Source organism: Megalops cyprinoides, chromosome 20, assembly GCF_013368585.1.
Source record: "Megalops cyprinoides isolate fMegCyp1 chromosome 20, fMegCyp1.pri, whole genome shotgun sequence".
Taxonomy (NCBI): domain Eukaryota; kingdom Metazoa; phylum Chordata; class Actinopteri; order Elopiformes; family Megalopidae; genus Megalops; species Megalops cyprinoides.
Genome location: NC_050602.1, coordinates 20,167,318 through 20,187,031, shown reverse-complemented (window position 1 = coordinate 20,187,031; position 19,714 = coordinate 20,167,318). Strand labels below are relative to the sequence as shown.

At 44.0% G+C, this 19,714-nt stretch overlaps 1 protein-coding gene across 1 annotated transcript; it reads left to right on the top strand.

The window, feature by feature from the left end:
- The first annotated feature begins 1,128 nt into the window (after positions 1-1,128).
- Positions 1,129-18,793, top strand: LOC118795305 (GTP-binding protein Di-Ras1-like). The gene is made up of 2 exons (XM_036553705.1): positions 1,129-1,308; positions 15,245-18,793. The coding sequence occupies exon 2, from the start codon at positions 15,300-15,302 to the stop codon at positions 15,885-15,887; it is 588 nt and encodes a 195-aa protein (XP_036409598.1). The 5' UTR covers positions 1,129-1,308; positions 15,245-15,299; the 3' UTR covers positions 15,888-18,793.
- The last annotated feature ends 921 nt before the right edge of the window (positions 18,794-19,714 follow it).

The following is a 19,714-nucleotide window of genomic DNA, read 5'->3' as shown; positions in this document are numbered from 1 at the left end:
ATGTGCCCTCAATAAAAATGGTGGTGAAAGGTAACATTGTGTTCATGTTCTTAAATTAACTTCCACAAGTCTTGTGAAGTCTTGTTCTGAAACTATAAATATGACTATTTGGAAAACTGATTCACCTGTAGCCCTGCCATATGCAAGATGGCTGTGTGAGAAAAAGTAGTTTTTTTCCATGTGATATGGCAGCCATTTTGGATTTTGTCTAAAATCAGCTCCATTTGAAATGTCATGAAGTTTGGTTCAGTGACATTGGTTGACTAGATCTCTATACAACCTGCAAATTGTGAGTGAATATTTTCTAATGTTACCAAATAAAGACAGTTGTAATATTTTAATATTTCAAATCTAGAAATTAAGACAAAGTTGTAGTCTAACCCTGTGTGGCGCATATGTTATTTCAGGACTTTGACACTCTTTTTGGCAATGACTGACAGAACTTAAACTACAATTTTGGGGAATTTTTTTGCCTATTGACTGAGATTTGGCATATACTTCATCCGGGTTTCCATCAATTGTAACACTAAAAACTGGCAGATAAAATGGCCACTGGGGACTGGAGCAAAAAAAATGATTTTATGCTCCAGATCTTTGAGTATAACAGTGATGCCAAGGACAACAATAATATCTATCTATCTATCTATCTATCTATCTATCTATCTATCTATCTATCTATCTACCTATCTGTGATCATCATTATTATTACTTATTTTTATTATTTATTTGTTACTTTTATGTTGTCTACATTGCTGTAGATAAATAAATATCCACATTGCAGCGTTTGTTCTGCGTAATTGGACAGATTGGTCCAAATCTAGCATTGCGGGAGAGAGGAGGCTATACGTTACAGTATGAATGAGAGGGAGGGCAGCTACTGGGGGGGTTAACGTAGATAAAGGAACATAGATCATTACAGAGGACGTGAGCAGGAATGTTTTCAGTGAAAGGGAGGAACATTTTCAAAAGAAATTCATGGCAGAAGTATCCACCTGCGTCAGATTTCGATGTAGAGGGAACTAACACAGGGGGAGGAAGAGAGAAATAGAAAAAGAGAGAGAAGCACCGCCTATCTTTTGGTATCAAGGGGCTTAAATCTGAGAGAGAGAGAGAGAGAGAGAGAGAGAGAGAGAGAGAGAGAGGAAGAGAGAGAGTGAGAGAGAAAGGAGAGAGAGAGCTGCAGAGAAGAGAGGACAACATCAGCACCACGCGAATACTGTAAAATGCTTTAGGACGATTTCCCTGAAATTTATTCATATTTCATTCGGTCGAATCGAAAAAGGAGCAGGAAACGGGAGACTAGTTCAGGTATGTAAATCTCGTAACAGCCATTGTCACATTAATTGTTCCTCTATTCATTCGGCACTCGTTTATTCATTATTATTCAGGGATACGCACGACTGAAAGCGTCCCGAAATTAAGAACGTTTGAACAGTGCATGATGCTATTTATATCACATGTCAAGGAGATGTGTGTGTGTGTGTGTGTGCGTGCGTGTGTGCGAGTGCGTGCGTGCGTATGTGTGTGTGTGTGTGTGTCTGTGTGTCCGTTTTATGATGCTAATGTGTATGATGATGTTTCTTGAGTCGGTATTACATACGTGTTATATTTGAAAACAAAAGGAATGACGGAAAATGCATTGCTGACTCTCATTGTCCAGCGTAGGTCGATAACGGTGTGGGAAAAAATAGCTCTACGTAACATAGCAGTATACCCACGTCCGCTCTTTATGAATGAAACAAGATAGGACTGGAAACGTGAGCGGGTCGTCAACAAACTGCCGCGAATGGCTGGCTTGTGTTAAAATAAGTTATTTTGTATGAAAAGGCTCCTGGTTTACTTAATATTCAAAGCTACGCGGACATCTATTACAGCTTAGAACATTTAATTTCGTAACAGGTTTGACACATTATTGGTATTTCCAAATTTACGCAGGACTGCCAGAGTAATCTAAATCATTTGTTTATATCCGCTGTGTTTGAGTCGTTCGGTGAATTAAATTATCCAGACAAGTGACTGCAAGAGGGTCATTCTTGTCACACACAACTGATCATGTAAGCTATTTAACCACAAGATACAGCCACCCATTTTGATAACACTCGATTTAGTCAATGAGAACTACATTGCATTAATAAACATTTTTCAAAACTATGTTGGCAACAGCGCCTTTTTCATTATTTAGTAAAAGTGTTGAGATGAATCATAGCTGTGGACAAGGCAGAAGCGGCTCGTTTCCCTGTGTATGGTGTGCACCGTGTGTGTAGCTTCGGTCCGGCGTAGGAAGCCAGGGAGGAAACAAGTGGCGTTAATTCCCGTGATTAATAAGCTCCGAGGCGGGTTTTAGCAGAGCGAGTCAGCTGTGATTACAGGCTAATACTCTTGGCTTTGTTTGTGGGGGTGTAAAAGTCGAAGTCACGATCCAAGCAGCGCGATGACGCTTTTACAACCTCGCTGCCCACGTTTTTGGTTGTATAATCGTTGCCCATACTGTCGTCATGTCGGCCCACTAAAATGCAGTTAGAAATAGAAATAGTGCATACGTGCATGAACACGTACATACACTCCTCCATACATGCATACAGACATGGGACAAGTATGTTCATACATGTATGCATACATACACATATATGTGCATGCATACATACAGGAACATACATATTGTTCATACATATATTCATATATACATGAATAAGCTTACATAGAGTGTGGACGAAATTAGTAGAATTTTAGATTTTGTGTGGTTTAAAATGATTTATTTAGAGTAAGTTACAAGGCAAATAGAAATCATCCAGGCAAATGGCAACAGGGGTCTGAAATTGACAAAACAAGCAAAATAAATCCAATACTTTTTTATTTATCATAAAATGGGTTTAAAGTTGTTTTATTTGTCAATGTACACATGCATACTGTATATACTAAGACCCACGTATGTAGACACGCAGATACACACAAGTATGTAAGCACACAAAAAAGCAAACACATGAACGCACACACACACACACACACACACACACACACACGCACACACACACACGGCGGCCTGCACATACACACACAACCCATGCTCGACAGACCTGACATCTACAGGCCAAAACATGAATACATGAATCCATGTCCTGATGCTACAGCGCATACGAAGAATTAATCAGAATATGGTATCGTGTCATATTAACTGGTCACTTTCTACACCTTTAAACGAGTATCCCATTGAATTCAAAGCTGTCCACACTAATGGCGGAATATTGGTTAAGCAAGTAGGATTCTAACCTGAAGATTGCTGGTTTGCAACCAGGGCATGGGGCTGCTTGAGTGCTACACTTACATCGGTCTGAATTGCTTCAGTATCTATTCAGCTTTTTGAATGGATAATGTGTGAAATGCAAGCTTTTGCCTTGGGAGGGAACATCTGCACTGTTAAACAATCGGATAATGCAATGGAATTCTTGTGTTAATGCATGCATTCTCTCACACACACACACACACACACACACACATACAGACACACACACATGCCTGCACATTCATGCAATGAGCCGTTGTTGTATTGAAACGTAATGCTGTGCCCTGTTAAGCACTTCAAAATTCTCTCTGTAAACACATGTCCATTTATTTTGCAAAATGCCTTGTCATGTTACTTCGTTATGGGGCAGCAGACAACCAGTAATCATTGTCAACACAGGTTCATCCATTTCCACCGCAGAGTTTAAAGTGATGTGCTGAAATTATGCGTGTATGTGTGCTGCTGGTATCGAAGGGGTTAAGCCTTTCTCAGTACCTGCTTAGTCCCTCGGCCCAGCAGGCCGGGGTTTTAGGTGCCAGGTGCTGGTGTGATTGCCGCGTGTCGCTTGATTGGCCCTCTCATTTCCTGTCAGGAGGGAACAATGTCCTGTTGGCAGAGCAGGCTGTTTGCGCTTGAAGCCGGCCGGCGAAGCCAGCCAGAACCAAACCCTCACACAGGGACCCCAAACAGCCCCTACTGGGCGTCGGTCCCTGACTGCACGGGGAGACCTGGAAGAGTTATCTGATCCTAACTCCTCTCCTGTCAGAATAACGCGGAGATCTGCCATGTCACGGGCTTTAGGCCCATCTCTCTTGTCAATCACCGCTTTTGGGAAAGATTGGCACCTTTAACGCTGCCAAAAAACAACAGAAACAAATGCCATGGGGACGTTCTGCTGCTTGGCTTTAAAAGACAAAAAAAAAATCCTGTCAGACCTCGGTATCAGACATATGTAAATGGAGTAATAGAAACGTTGGCAGTTTTGAACCTGATCAGAGATCAGTGCCCCCCCCCCCTCCCCCCGCCCTTGCAGTACCACTGTGATACAGTGTGAGTTTGCAGTTCAGTAAGAAGCATTAATGTGGTGTGGCAGCAGAGATTTTTGTGTTGCCTTTTTCCACTTCTTCAGTACTTTGTCTTATCCAAAGTGCAGCAGAAGCTCTCCGATACCACGGGCAGGGGATGATGAAATCACAACAGGAAGCCGCTGGAGCCATTTCCTGTTTTACCTCGAGCCTCTTTAGCAGACTCTTGGAGCCCGCTGTTGCTCAGTTTCTGACCTCACTAGAGCTGAAATTGCAATGAGCTGACAGACGGTGCACCCGGGAAACGTTATTGCTGCCGTTTCCCAAATCCTAATGTTCGGTAGAGATGAATTATGGCCAACACATCTAACCTGTGTTCATTTATAGACACAGAAGTGGGGTGAGGGGGGTTGGGGAGGGTTAGGGATTGAGACAAGAGGCGGATTGGGGGCAGGTAATAGCGCTAGTTATTAATAAAGAGCCAGACTCATTAACAGCAGTCAGGAATGAACCGGGTTTATCGGGGGGACCATTACAGCATGTTCATCTTCAGTTGTCTGGAATCATTGCCATTTATGGTCATGTAAAAATAATTAGGGAGGCAGTGTCACATAGTGGTGATGGAACTGGGCTGATAACTTCCAGGTTCAATTCCCGGTGGGCCGTGGTACCCTTGAACAAGGTGAACTGCCTCGGCACGGTCCGTATCTGGTTCTATAAATACATCATATGTAAAATGTAAGCTGCATAAGTTGCCCTGGATAAGAATGCCTGCAAAGTGAGTAATAGTAATACAATTTCTGATAATAATTATCACACCACTTTATCATCTGTAATCAATGGGAGTCGAGATGCTATTACCTTATCATAGTGTTTTGATGAATTCATCCATTCCTTATTGAAAGCCAGTAAAGTGAAGTGTTGGGGTCGAGCTGACTATCATCGGCACATTGGTAACAGTTTTTTTTTTTTGACTGCCTGTATCAGGGGTGAATTTGATCTATGTTTTTACTTTGCATCGATTTATACAGCTGAATATTTACTGAATCAGTTGAAGATAAGTACCTGCTTAGGGACCAAAGCCAGTGCCCTGGAAATCAAACTGGCAACACTCTGGTTCTAGGCCTAGCTTCTTAACGCTGCCAGCCAGTAAGTATGGAATACTAGCGGCTGCAGCAAGAGCAGTGATGAATTCCTGATTGTCTTGTGAAATGCCTTGGGAAATTCTCGTCCCACAAACACACTGGTGTCAGCCAACCAGGTCACCTTGCAATCCAACATCTGTTCACCTAGTCAAGTATTTTTTTTTTTTTTTTTTGCACTCAAGTCAGGTCACCTTTTCAATCCAGCATCCACGGAGCCAATCAGGTCACCTATTCTTTCTTGACATCCACTCAGCCAATCAGCCCGCTTTTTAATCCCAAATTCCACCCAGCCAATCAGGTCACCTTTTCAATCCAACATTTACCCAGCCAATCAGGTCACCTTTTCAATCTGACATCAGTTCGGTGCTTTGCAGTCCTCTCCTCAGGCCACCATCATGAGCATAGCTTAAACATATCTCAGTTTTTGATGCTGTCCCTCAAGGTGATTTGTTCTCTGGTGTCATTGGGTATCTGCACATCTTCGACCCACTCCATGTTATATTTATGATTACTTTTTTTTTTCTCTCCACGAAACACTATCTGACAATTCCTTTGGAGAGCAATATTAAATTAAACAATATGACTAAGCTGATTGACTGTAGGTGCATAGACTAGAGTGATGAACTCTGGAGCCAACTCCCTGCTGTATGGTTGACTTTTATTTATTTGCTTAGCAGATGTCCTAATCCATCATGATTTACAAATTTTACGCTTTAGATGTTATCCATTCAGACAGCTGGAAAGCTACCTGCTAAAGCAATACAGTTTAAGTACCTTTCTCAGGCGTACAACACCCCACCTGGGAACCAAACCTGCAGCCTTCAACTCGCAAGCCCATCTCTCATCTCCAGTACAGGAGAGCATCTTTAATAAATGATTGCTAAAATTCCCTTCTCAGCTCTGGAGTGATTAGACAGCCTCACAGTCTGGACAGTAAAACTGACTGTGGGGATGATAAAGGGTGGTTTACACCAGACCAGACTCAGCTATACCTCAGCACAGCCAAGTTTTCTGTTCTGTTCTGCTTACATTTATATCACACTACATTTATGTCGCTTAGCACATGCTCTTATCCAGAGTAACTTAAAAACCAAGAGTACAGGACTGTTGTATTACATAACATTATTGGCATTTAGCAGACTCACTTATCCAGAGCGACTTACATGGGTTACAATTTTTAAGATGTTACCCATTTATACAGCTGGATATTTATTGAGGTAATTCTGGGTTAAGTACCTTGCCCAAGGGTACAACAGCAGTGTCTCAGCAGGGAATCGAACCTGCAATGTTTCGGTTATGAGTCCTGCTCTTTACCACAACGATACACTGCCATCCCCTATTATACAGTGCTGTATAATCAAGTTATATGGACAACAGCATATGCAGAAAGAGGCTGGGCACATCTGAACTTGTATCAGTCCACCACACAGTGCTGTAACAAACAGTGTCATCCTGAACACAGAAGAGCTGCCATGCAGAAACATTTATATTTCAACAATAAGCGCAGCAAGAGTCTATGGGCATAAGATTTCAGCATTATGCTTAGTTAGGGGAGCCAAGATGAGGTCATAAGAGATGGGCCTTCAGTATGCAGTAGAAGATGGTTAGTGACTCTGCTGTCCTGACCGCTGTAGGAAACTCGTTCCACCATAACAGGTCCAGAACAGACAGGGAGTGTGACTGGGATGTGCGACCCCGTAGGGGAGGAATGGCCAGAGCTCCCGAGGTCTTCACCTGTGATTCAGGTAAACCCAGGTTCAGGAGGAGACTGATCTCTCTGACCATGTTACGTATCACATCAGAGGGTGAGCCCAGAGCTGGGCGGAATGGAAGTGGGCGTGCCCTTGGATGGGGACAAATCAGGATATTCTCAATCGCACATTCCCTCCAAACAAAGAAAGGTCTCTGCCTTTTGTTTTTGCCGTGTTGCTCTGTGACACACCACAAAAAAAAAAAAAACTGGCCGTGGTCCAAAGCGCCTGTTTGTGAAGTTCAATATGATGAAATTCAGAATTGCTGAAGCGTTTCGGCTGGAATAGAGAGCAGATCGACACACGTTGAAACTCAATATACGCATTTCGAATTTCAGGCGTGACTGTGAACCATCGCAGTGATGGACGTAAATAGAGCTTTTCTGTTTTGTTATTACCGGGATGGCAATGTTTTCTGGCATTTCTCTCTTCAGCCTTTTGCTGGTTAATATAGGCCTAATGGTATCAGACATGTATGTGAATTCGGAGATTTTGACATTTGGTAGTTTGGCATAGATTTTAGCTGCTTGTCTGATAGTGAAAAAGGAATGTTTGTGAAAGTATATTAGTAACTGACACAATTCTACATACTGCTAGATTTGCATGTGTTACTGGAAAATGAGAATGGTAAATGTATAACAGCAACAAAAGGGATCCTGAAAATGATACAATTTGTCTCACTCTCTCATTCTCTCTTTTGGCTTGCTTTAGTCAGAGTATATGAAAGCTCTCTGCTCTTTGAAAAGCGCGTGAACTCTCTGGAGGGATTTGCGTTGGGGGAATGCTGCGAAACGGTAAACAGTATCTGAGTGTTTGTGTTCTCCGGCTCAGAACGAACGCCATGTGTTTTTCTGTTTGCCTTAAAACACAGGGGGGGACCCCCCTGTCCTTGTCTCTGTTAGCTGGCAGAGATGAAGATGGCTGCTTTTTTGGTTTGTGGGTCTGATACACTCAAAAGCTCTTGAGTGCAATAAATAAATGAGGTGTGTGGCGTTAACTGACTGTGTTCGTTGTGACAGCAGGGGGAACAGGCATGGCAGGCGTAGCCGCCAGAGATAGAAAGGGGAGAATATTTCGTGGCTGTGATTTTGCTTTTATATGGTCTGTGGGGTGAGATACTGGATGCAGGGGAAAACTGCTGTTTGTCCCTAAAAGCAGAATATGCGTTGCAACTGAAACCAGGCCATCAGAGTGTTATCTAGAGAGGCTCTGATAGGGAGCTCTGCAGCTGTCATATTTGTTTGTAGGTTTCTATGTCAGAGAGCTGCAGCTGTAGCTATAATAGCAGAAAAGGAAACCGAGAAGGAGCTTCCCAATGAGAGACAAAGTGTCGTGGGAGTGGAGCCACAGTGGGAGGATGGCAAAGGGACACGTGTGTGTGTGTGTGTGGTCCGTGTGCTTGGGTGTGTGTGTGTGTGTGTGTGTGGTGCGTATGCTTGGCCGTGTGTGTATGTGTGTGTGTGTGTGTGTGTGTGTGTATGTGTGTGTATGGGGTGTGTGTATGCTTGGGCGTGTGTGTGTGTGTGTGTGTGTGTGTGTGTGGGGTGGGGGGGGTGTATGCTTGGATGTGTGTGTGTGTGTGTGTGTGTGTGTGTGTATGGGGCATGTGTATGCTTGGGCGTGTGTGTGTGTGTGTGTGGGGTGTGTATGCTTGGGCATGTGTGTGTGTGGGTCTGTATGCTAAAGGAGGTTAGCTTAATCAGGAGTGAAGCTGATTAGGCTACAGAAATAGCCCATGTTGTTTTTTTAAAGCTTTGCTGATTTTGGCTCTCAGTCAGCATTTGGAATTAACTCCCCCAAGCATGTCAACAGAGAACTTAGACAGAAACAGCTATATATCTATGTGAGTTGAATCTATACTGCCTCATTATGTACTGTTTATGTATATAAATCTCTATATCAACAATAATATTAATTCATGTCCTTAATTGTAGCAGTATCTGTGTTATTTATATATAGTATCTGTCTCTTTCTACTGTATATATGCTCATGCATTCTTTGAGAGTGTATTCAGTGTAGAATGTCCATATGTATAGTACATGTGGATATTTGCACATGGGCATTGTACATTGTGCAAGACCTTAGATAATCCCTACAGCAATCATACCCTTTGCACCACTTGCCCTTCAGTGGTCAGAGACCTTTAACCTTTGACTTTTGATCTTTGCAGCCACTAGCAAGAGTCAGTGAGAAAGAGCCGTGGCTCAAGGGGTCACTAAATGAGACAGAAGAAGTCAAAATACACAGAATCAGTTAAAGTAAGATATAGTTGCAATTACTGCTGTATAGCAAAAAATTATGTGAAAATGAGCAGTGGGTGTGGAATCACAAGAGGTTAAATATACAACACATCCCTCTGGATATTTGTGTTTATTTTCTTTATTTGAGAAAAAAAAGAATACTGCATGATGCAAAAATGTGTGGGCATGTTGTCACGGTAACTGTGCACTGACTTGAAAGGTGTCACCCCACACACACACACACACACACACACACACAACATGCCTCCAAACACATGTACACATGTACAATCTCTCAGTCTGTCTCTCAGCTCCTGCATACCAAAGTGAACTGAGACTATGGCCACCCCCGCCTGAGGTCTGTTTACTTGGCAACCATGGGACTCCCATATTGATAATAAATATGTGTACATGTACAGATGTGCATAAAGAGAGAGGCATAGACACACACACACACACACACACACACACACACACGGACACACACATACACACACACACACGGACACACACATACACACACACGCGCACACACACACACACGCGCACACACACACACACACACACACGCGCACACGCACGCGCGCAGACACACACACACACACACACACACACACACACACACGTCCTCTCTCATTCTCCCTCTGTGCTCGAGTCCCACGACACCTTTTCTCTCATTGGAAAGCTCCTCAGGTTTCTCTTCTGTTATTATAGCTACAGCTGCAGCTCTCTCTCTCTCTGATAAAGACAACAATGTGAATTGTGTCTGTGGCTTCATCAGGAACATTTCAGAATAAACTCCTCGAGCATATGACCACTGAAAACAATGTTCAGATGCATTTTTTTACCTTTGCTTTGTTAGTTATTCTGGAAAAGAGCGCCTGCCAAGTGACAGATAGTAATTTAAGTTTAAACAAACACATACACTTTAGCACAAAACACACGCACATACTATATATGTACACATATATGAACGCACATGCACACACACACACACACCCCTACATGCCCACATAAGCAGACCCCCCCACCCCCACACACAGATGCACTTCCACAGACACACACACAGACACACACACCTACATGCCCACATAAACAGACCCCCCCCCCCCCCCCCACACCCACACACTTCCATAGACACACACGCTCTGATGCGCACAGAGACAACCCACACATCAGCACACAGATGCTCCCCACTGCCTGCGTCAGGATTGGTCGTCGGCGGTCAGCCCATGTTAAGCCAACAGTGAAATGAGATGAGCTATGAGTTTGCGGTTCTGTCCCATCTCTCCCTGGGGTGGGGGGGAGCGGAGGGGACGTGCCCTGCGTCGCTCTCAGGCAGAGGCACGCAGGAGGAAGAGTGTATCTCCAATCCCAGCCAGTCAGGCACTGGCCAGGCTGGGACGAGCCATCACCATGACTGGAGTGTGATGGGAGAATTCCCGGCTGTGGGATTCTTCCACAGGCATGCGATCAAACTGCATTGACATAAAACATGGGGCCGCTCTTCTAACTCTGTTTGGCAAAACAAATCTAAGATCACAAATAGCCTGTATTTTGTCCAAATATTTCACTCCACATTCCTTTTGTTTTCTGTATGCAGGAGATTCCCATTGGTAAAATAGCTTTTGGTGCTGTCCACACTCCTACATTAGCTATGGTTGTTCTGTGTTAGGCCACACCCCTTGAAGAATGTTCATAACAAGCCAGCAAATTATAACAGTTATACCTTCATGAATGGGGATGCAGCACCCTCAGTGTGAAGCACACAGTGCTGCATATCTGGTCAATATACATAATGTCTGGGGCATAATTATCAATCTGTGAAATTATATCGGATCTTTTTTTTTTTTTCTAAATAGCTGCAAGGCTGTAGACATATCAGTCAATAATCTTTTTTTGTTCTTGTTCATTGTTGTAATGTAAAATATGAAAAAAATAAACAAATACAAATATAAAGCTTTTATACAGTCTGCAGACAGTCACTGGTAAATAACCAAACACCTAAACACACCAAAGCTGGTAGGATTGTGAATTATTTATTATATATAGTCACGCCTTTATATCCATTCTTCCAGCCAGACAAACGATGAAGAAATTCAAGTACCTGGCTCGAAGGTGCTATGAAGGTGGTTCACGTGCAAATTACTGCCAGCAACCCCAGTAGGTCACAAGCCCAGGTAACATACACCTACAGTGTTCTATAGGAAGGGTTATTCCCAAATGCTGCTGCGTCAGCACATCCCCAGTGAACCTACAGAGGACATTGAAAGGGGACAGAAATAGCAATCAGCATGAGTGCCAAGCCCCAATCCGTAATGCACAGTTTGGCTGGATTTATAAATTGGCTGAAACCATTTAGAAGTTTAAGTGGCTATGGCCCCCTCTTTTTGCACACAAGTAACTGATAAAGTGAGAAATGAAAAGGCCTGGATGAGAGTGCAGGTGCTGATTAATGAATTGGTCAAGCAATCAGTGATTGAATCATTTTTTGTCAATCACACAGGGGAAACTGAGACCTCTTTATGAGGTATGACAAAGTGGGCATGCCCCCACCCCCAATACATACACCCTGCCTCCCCGAGTGCCACACACCCCCTTCATGAAGCTGATGTATGCAGACAGGCCAATTGGTCAAAGCTGCTGTGCATTACTGGCTTATTGATGTGAGGAAGAAAAGAGGGGCCTTGCTGGACAGGTAGTGACGTTTGGCCCTGAACTGGGATCAGTTAGGTTGTTTTACGGTGCTTGTGTATTGGATGTCCATATTGTCAGTCACACCTGGGATCATTTAGGTTCTTTTCATTTATATTTATTTTACGTGTAGTATTGTGATCGTGAAGTATTTTGGATTCTGTGTTCTAGAGAATGTTGTATCCTTAGTACACTTGGCCTCTGTCAGATTGCACAAGTCAACTTGTGGTAGGGTCGGAATAGCGTTATGCTCACACTCACTGCACTGGGAGTGTTGTTAGCCTGGTCTGAGACTGTGCTTGTTTAAATTAAATGGATACACTTATGTTCTATTGTGCTGGAAGTAGGTCTGGATAGGAGCACCTGCTAAATGCATGTAATGTAATGTAAATGTACATTACTGTGTTCAGTCACTCTATTCATCCTTTAGACTGAGGGCATCCCAGCTAGTGCTTTGATTATAATTCATTCATGTTACAATAAACCAAAAGGAAAGGCTGGCTAAGAATTTACATCTGAAATTCAGGCAGATAATTATATTAATGGAATTAATGTTTCTTCATTTTAATGTTCTTAGGCATGAAGTATAGCAGATGTGTACATTATTGTGACAGTATCCATGAAGGTTTGGGAGTATCAGCAAGCGGTGGACAGGACATCACAAATCACAGGCGTTTATTTAGCTGCAGGGCGAGCGAGACCATGCATACACTCATAGGATAAAATAAATCTTCCACTCCTCCTCATGAATTCACTGACTGAAAAAAAACAAAAATAAAAAAGACAACAAAACAATGACCCTTGAGGAATAAAAAGAAATTTTGTTGCTTTTTCAGATTTTTTGAGGTCTATGGAGGATCACTTTCATTTGTGGGCAGACCCAGAACCTGGCGTCTGGCGTGTAAGAGGTTAACCCTAGCAGATGTGCGCTTGTCCTCCTCACCTTGATCCTGGCACAGATCTCTGTGATTCATCAGCAGCTCGAACCCGTGGCCCCCCCTTGGCGCTCTGTGACTGATGCCCACAGCTCCGGCCCCAGCAAGATGAATGAGTCACTGATAGAGTCTGACTATAGTGCTGATGGCAGCAAAGGAATGGGATCACACACACGTACACTCACACACGCACGCGCATACACACACACACACTCAAAGCACAGACATACATACAGATAAACCACCACACCCACATTTACAGGTACTCACCCTGACATATTTCGCTTCCAGTACAATCACATAGCACTCCTACAAGCAAACACATACACACAAAGACACATTCCCTCACACGCATAGGCAGTACACATGTACCTCCGTGCACAGAAACACACACATGTTGCACTGACACAAATGAACAACCACAAAGACTTACAAAAATTCATGCATACCGCTGATGTTCATGCATTCAACAAAATGCATGAAAAAAAATTTTAATGGACACATACCTCCATGCCCCAGACGCATTTATGACTGTATTTCGTCTATGTACCGTGTATGAAATTGTGTACGAAAGGTTCATCGTCACATTACTTTCTACTGTGTGTACTAAAGTGGTCGTGTCAGCTGGAGGTCCTCGGGTGTCCGGAGCTCACTCTTCCTCTAACTGTAACACTTAATCTGGGCCATCGATTGGACGGGAATCAGAGCCACATGTTGCTGCGGGTGTCAATTAACTGCCAGACTGAGAGGCATCTCTGCAGCCCTGTGGACTGTGGGCCTGCAGGGGCAGGAGCGGGCTGTGCTGTGCTGGGCTCCCGGCCCCTCCGAGTGCTATCACCCGCTGCCACATGGCCGGTCACCCCGCAGGAGTGTGTGTGTGTGTGTGTGTGTGTGTGTGTGTGGGTTCACTCCGAGGCGCCTCTGCAGGTGCCAGGGCTGAGGGGATGGCGCTGACGGCTCAGGGATTCCATCGATCAGCTCTTCTCTCTCCCTCACCTCGTCCAGACAGACCATAAACCATGATAGCACGCTTTCCGCATTTCAGAGAAAGCAAGAGAGGCACAGAGAGGGGGCAGTGCTGTAGAGGTGTGGGACAATGGGCCCAAGCTATTTATTCTCGTGTAGCTTCTCCAGAGGAGTCGATTATTGTGTAGAGTGAGTCAAGAAATACACTTGACTATGGAACAGGGTATTTCCTTTGTGAGAAGAGAAAGAGTGAAGTGTCTTATTGTCAGGCATACGTAAAGTGCAGCATGCCAAAGACTTACAGAACACACAGCACCTCAGGGACTGGTCAGGAGCATCGTACGGAAGTCGTGTTTTCATCATTTATGGTTTAAAGCGCTTAGCTCTTCAAGTTTAAACAGTGAAGAGGGAGCTATTTTAATTAATGGAGGCCAGGCATCCCTCACATCAGGAACGGGCCTAACGCCTCACCAGGTTTTGCTTTTGCCTTAGATGATATGCCATTATGAATAATGTATTTTCAAGCATCTCGGAGAGAGGGAGAGAGAGAAAGAGGGAATGTAGACTGCTTAATTCCATCACTCAAATGCATAATGAGGAGTTAATGCTTGATTTTTTCCCACCTTCAAAGATGCTCAGTGTGAGAGGACATGTTTAATCTTTGCGCTCTCTAGCATGTGGGAGGGAGCCCTTCAATGGTTGCTCTTCGTCGGAGTCTATCAGAAGAGGACGTTGTGTCGACTGTTCCCACCACACTCTGGGCCCGATTGCACTGAATATGACCCTTCCAGAATGATTTTCAAGGAGGAATTTTCAATTAGGACGAGAGAGATAAGAGACTCCAGAAAGCGCAGGCCCTCTTAGATTCAGTGAGTCGTAAGTCTGCTTTGAATATAGAGACAGGGGATCTATGGTGCTGTAAGAATGGTGAAAATTGAAAGAAGAAAACTGCGTGCACATATATTGTAACTGAAATTTCCCCAGTTCCAGCTGAAGGGCAATGGTGTGGTTTAGAGGAAGCATGTAGACCTTGTAACCTGCAGGCATGTAGTTTAATTACAGGGAGCAGTGCTGTCATACCCTTGAGTAAGGTTCTTCAGCTGAATTGCTTCATAAATGGGCTATAGGTAAAGTACACACTTCGCTCTGGATAAGGATGTCGGCTAAGCAACTGCGTAATGAAGCCCGTGCTCTCTTTTCTGTCTCAGGTCTGAGGATCACAGGACAGGAACCAGACAGTGTTACTGCACCGGTGGGCCCAAGATGCCAGAGCAGAGCAATGACTACCGGGTGGTGGTGTTCGGGGCGGGCGGGGTGGGGAAGAGCTCGCTGGTGCTGCGCTTCGTCAAGGGCACCTTCCGGGACACCTACATCCCCACGGTGGAGGACACCTACCGGCAGGTGATCAGCTGCGACAAGAGCGTGTGCACCCTGCAGATCACCGACACCACCGGCAGCCACCAGTTCCCCGCCATGCAGCGCCTCTCCATCTCCAAGGGCCACGCCTTCATCCTGGTCTACTCCATCACCAGCAAGCAGTCCCTGGAGGAGCTGAAGCCCATCTACCAGCAGGTGCTGGCCATCAAGGGCAGCGTGGAGAACATTCCCATCATGCTGGTGGGCAACAAGAGCGATGAGACCATGCGGGAGGTGGAGACCAAGGAGGGCGAGGCACAGGCCACCGCCTGGAAGTGCGCCTTCATGGAGACCTCAGCCAAGATGAACTACAACGTCAAGGAGCTCTTCCAGGAGCTGCTGAACCTGGACAAGAAGCGGAATATGAGCCTCAACATGAGCTCCAGCAAGCAGAAGCGTACCGACAAGCTGAAGGGCAAGTGTAGCGTTATGTAGGCCATCTTGTGGGAAGGGGAGGGGTTGGGGGAGGGGGGCTAAGGGAGAGCTTGGATTGGAGAAGGTGAGGGATCTTATCATAAAATATTCACGCCCAACACCCATCCCACCCAGGCCCCTCCCCATTCCACATAGACCCCCTCCCTCACTGCTCCAACCCCCGAGGCCAGGATTCGCCCAAGGCATGTTCAGCCCATCATCCTTGAGTTTTTTTGATCCAAAAAAAAAAAACAAAAATTTCCATGCAATAAGGAACGCTTTTCACCAAGGGGAGGGGGCGGTGAAGATAGGAGTGTCGGCAGGTGGGTGGGAGAAGAGAGCAGAGTGGCCTGGACACCAGTATGTAAATCTGTCTGCACAGTCATGGAGCCACAAGCTGGAGAGGAATGCAGCCTGTGGTGACAGCAGAGGTGACGTCCGTATCACAAGTCCATTCGTTCTCAAAGCCATCTCTTTCTCTCAGCCACGCCCTGGCTTCTCGGCTCTGAAGAGCTAGTTGAAGTTTGGAGTCAAACAAGGGGGCGAAAGCAATTTGAAACCGAGGACAATAACAATTTTTATCTCATTGAGGGATTTTTTTTTGACCCCGGGCACTATAATTAAAGGAGGTTTTTTTCTGCTCTGTCTTACTATTAAACATGATTCATCTGTGTCGTCTTCAGAAAATCTCGACCATCTTTCTAATGCAGGGGGTGTTGAGTTTACAGTAGATAACAGTTACAAAAGGACTTGCTGAGGACTGCCAGCAATGGAAGAGGACAGATGTGTAAATATAACACTGAACTGAACAGAAGACGTGCTTTTAAGAATTAAAAAGAAAAAAACTTTTGCCAAGCACATTTGAGTTTCTTTCTGCCTTTCAACTGCATTTGCCTGATAATTTAATTTGCATTTAGACTCCACCATCGACCAGCTTTAGCAGAAATGAAAGCACACAAAGGCCGCTGTGAAATGTACGTGTGTTAAAAACAGGGAGCATTGGCTTGCGTCTCGGCTGCACACCCAAAGCTAATCCCAAAGCTGCATTTTAGACACAAAATCCAGCTTTGAATAAGCTTGATTCATTTTCCTCTCATATTTGCCTCTTCATTTAAGTCGCTGTTTCATTTTGAATATGGATCCTCATAACAGACGCTGTTTTCCTCGTTGCACATTGTTTCAGTGCATGTTGCTTTATTTTCACTTGTTACAAAAGTAAATTACCTGCACACCACGCTGTCCCACCCACTACACCCCCTCCAAAATATGTGTGCCCATGTCTAACGTCCTTGTTTTAGCAATATGGAAATTCTGCACTTTTGGCTTATTTGAGGGACTACAAAAAGGGAGTAAAAATCTTTTTTTTCCCCTTGTTCTACCACTCTGTGAAGTCATGCATGAAGAGGAATTCCTTCATTTGCTCCTTGTGTTTTTAAAAACCTGAAGATGGCATGAGAGCTCAAGAGGCCTGTGTTCAACCAGTTTCTGGTGTTTTCAACCCCAGACAACAAGTTCATGCATTACAAAACACAAGGAGGGAAGTCAGAGAGGGGCGTGCCTCTGTGCCAGCTCCAATGAGAACGGAGAGCAGCCTAAAACCATCCAATCAGAGTTCAAGGAACAGAAGAAGACAACAGAAGGCAACAAAAGAGGTGGCAAAACAGCACTTGTAAACCTCGGTATAAAGAAAAGTAATGAAATTGAAGTAATGAAATTATCTGTTGAGAAGAGTGGGCCATTGTGCTGGCATCATCTTGAACAGTTAACACTGGGCCAGCTTGCACTTGCTCTAGGTCTTGTAATCTGTCCCTGAGGCTGATTGCATTCCATCACTTTGCTTGTTGTGTATTTTATTTACATGTTTATTTTCAGCATTTCAGAGAATGATATGCCTGTAATGTGTGACACTGAACCCTACAGTTCATGAAAAGTACGTCAGCAGCAGAAACATGAGCAAATAAAAAATAAAGAATAAACAACAAAAAAAAAACAGGTTAGAGCTACTGTACACACACAGAGACAGGTATGAGAGAGCGTTTGGCTATGGTATTGGTACAAGCCCAGGGAGAGCACTGCACTTCGACCAGGGAACCTTTATTATCTGTTTTTTGATTAAAAGCACAGAGATGGTACTACACAGGAAAATGCTACCTAGGCAAAATCAGTGCTTTGGATCCCCCCATTCATTCGTTTACATTCTGAGATTAAAGACGCAGGGGTGGCACCAGTGGTGTAAACGAACATGCATTCAGCAGCCATGGATGCTGACGAGTAAAGAAACCCACTTCATTTACGTGCAAATTCGTCCGTAGAAGGGAATGACACGAATCTGTTTCCTCTGCCTGACACAGATCAGCTTTGTGTGGCTGTCACACACTGAGATCTGACTGACAGCTGATCCAGAACCACTTTTTAAAATCCAGCCGGAGAGCGCGCTGAAATTCTCTTCCGGTTCCAGACAGTAAAATGTGACTAAGGGAGCAGTGCCAGAATGCCATTCGTTTTAGTTTAACCTATAATGATAAGTGCATCACAGAATATTGGGATGGGATTATTTTTGATTGACAGATGAATCATCCCCATTCCTTGACTTTGAGTGATTTGGCTATGCATTATTGAAAGGGCAGGGTACACCTGGACAAGCAATGGGCATGGAACCCTCACTGTTCCAGTGGCTTGTTAGGCAAAAGCACACATGCGGGTTTAGGACTATGAAGAGTTTTTTCCAGGTAGAGTCCTGGGTCAGCTCAGATGGACAGGAAATGCTGGACAGTGAAGAAGAAGCCACTATGCATTGGCCAAACCCAAAAGAACCAGCACTGAAGATCAACACAATGGCCAGATGTTTGAGGGAAAGAAGCTAGCGTCAGAACAGCAGGGCCCGCTGGATGTGTGTGTGCGTGTGTGTGTGTGTGTGTGTGTGTGTGTGTGTGTGTGTGTGTGTGTGTGTGTGTGTGATGTGTGGTGTGCAGTGTGTGCTGTGTGCATATATATGTATGTATGTGTGTGGGTGGGGGGGCTGTCAGAAAAAGGGACAAATCAAAGATCACCCATCAGTAGCTGAATATGTTTTTTACTCAGTTGTCTTCAGTATTGCACCTTTACTGAAAATGTGTACATTTCACATGAAAACAAAGCATATGAGAGCAGACGAGAGCAATCGATACAGATGGGAGATCAGTTTTACTTTGAAACAAAGGAACTGCACCAGCTTAAGCAGACACCCTGAGGTTGAGAATATTTGATGCACAGCAGAGCACAGAAAGCCAACTATTCAAATGTCCATTATCTGTCTTTAAGTGTTACAAAACTGTAAGAGGGAATCTTGGTTATTTAGCTTTCTTTCAGATACTGTCGGTTGCTATTTGGTAAATAAAACGTAAAATCTCAGTCAAACACAGCCAAAGAGACAGGTGTTTGTGATGCAATTGAAAATAGTTTATTCTGTGTAAAATAAGCACAAAATTACTGACTACTGTACCCCATGTCACTATGACCTTGATCCTAACAATAACTGGGCACTTTACTGGCTTTGGCTGGGATTTAGACATTAAAGTGTGATTATTATTATGTGGTTATATATTTTATATGTGAATATTTTTTTCTATGACAGGTACCATCCCCTAAGTAATATACGTATATAATTCAACATATAATAACATATACTTATGCACAATGTGTTATGGCTGGCTGCTATCTTCATTTTTTAATTAAATATCGTGTACAGCATAGATCATATATGTTTTGATGTGACACTTTCATGTGGAATTCTAATTCATGTTTAAGTTTTGTACTTGTTTGAACAGCATACTGCCCAAATTCTGTATGGCCTTTGTGTTTTTTATGGA

What these genes read in the sequence shown, in the direction of transcription:
- LOC118795305 (XM_036553705.1), top strand. Translation starts at nt 15,300, where the DNA reads ATGCCAGAGCAGAGCAATGACTACCGGGTGGTGGTGTTCGGGGCGGGC.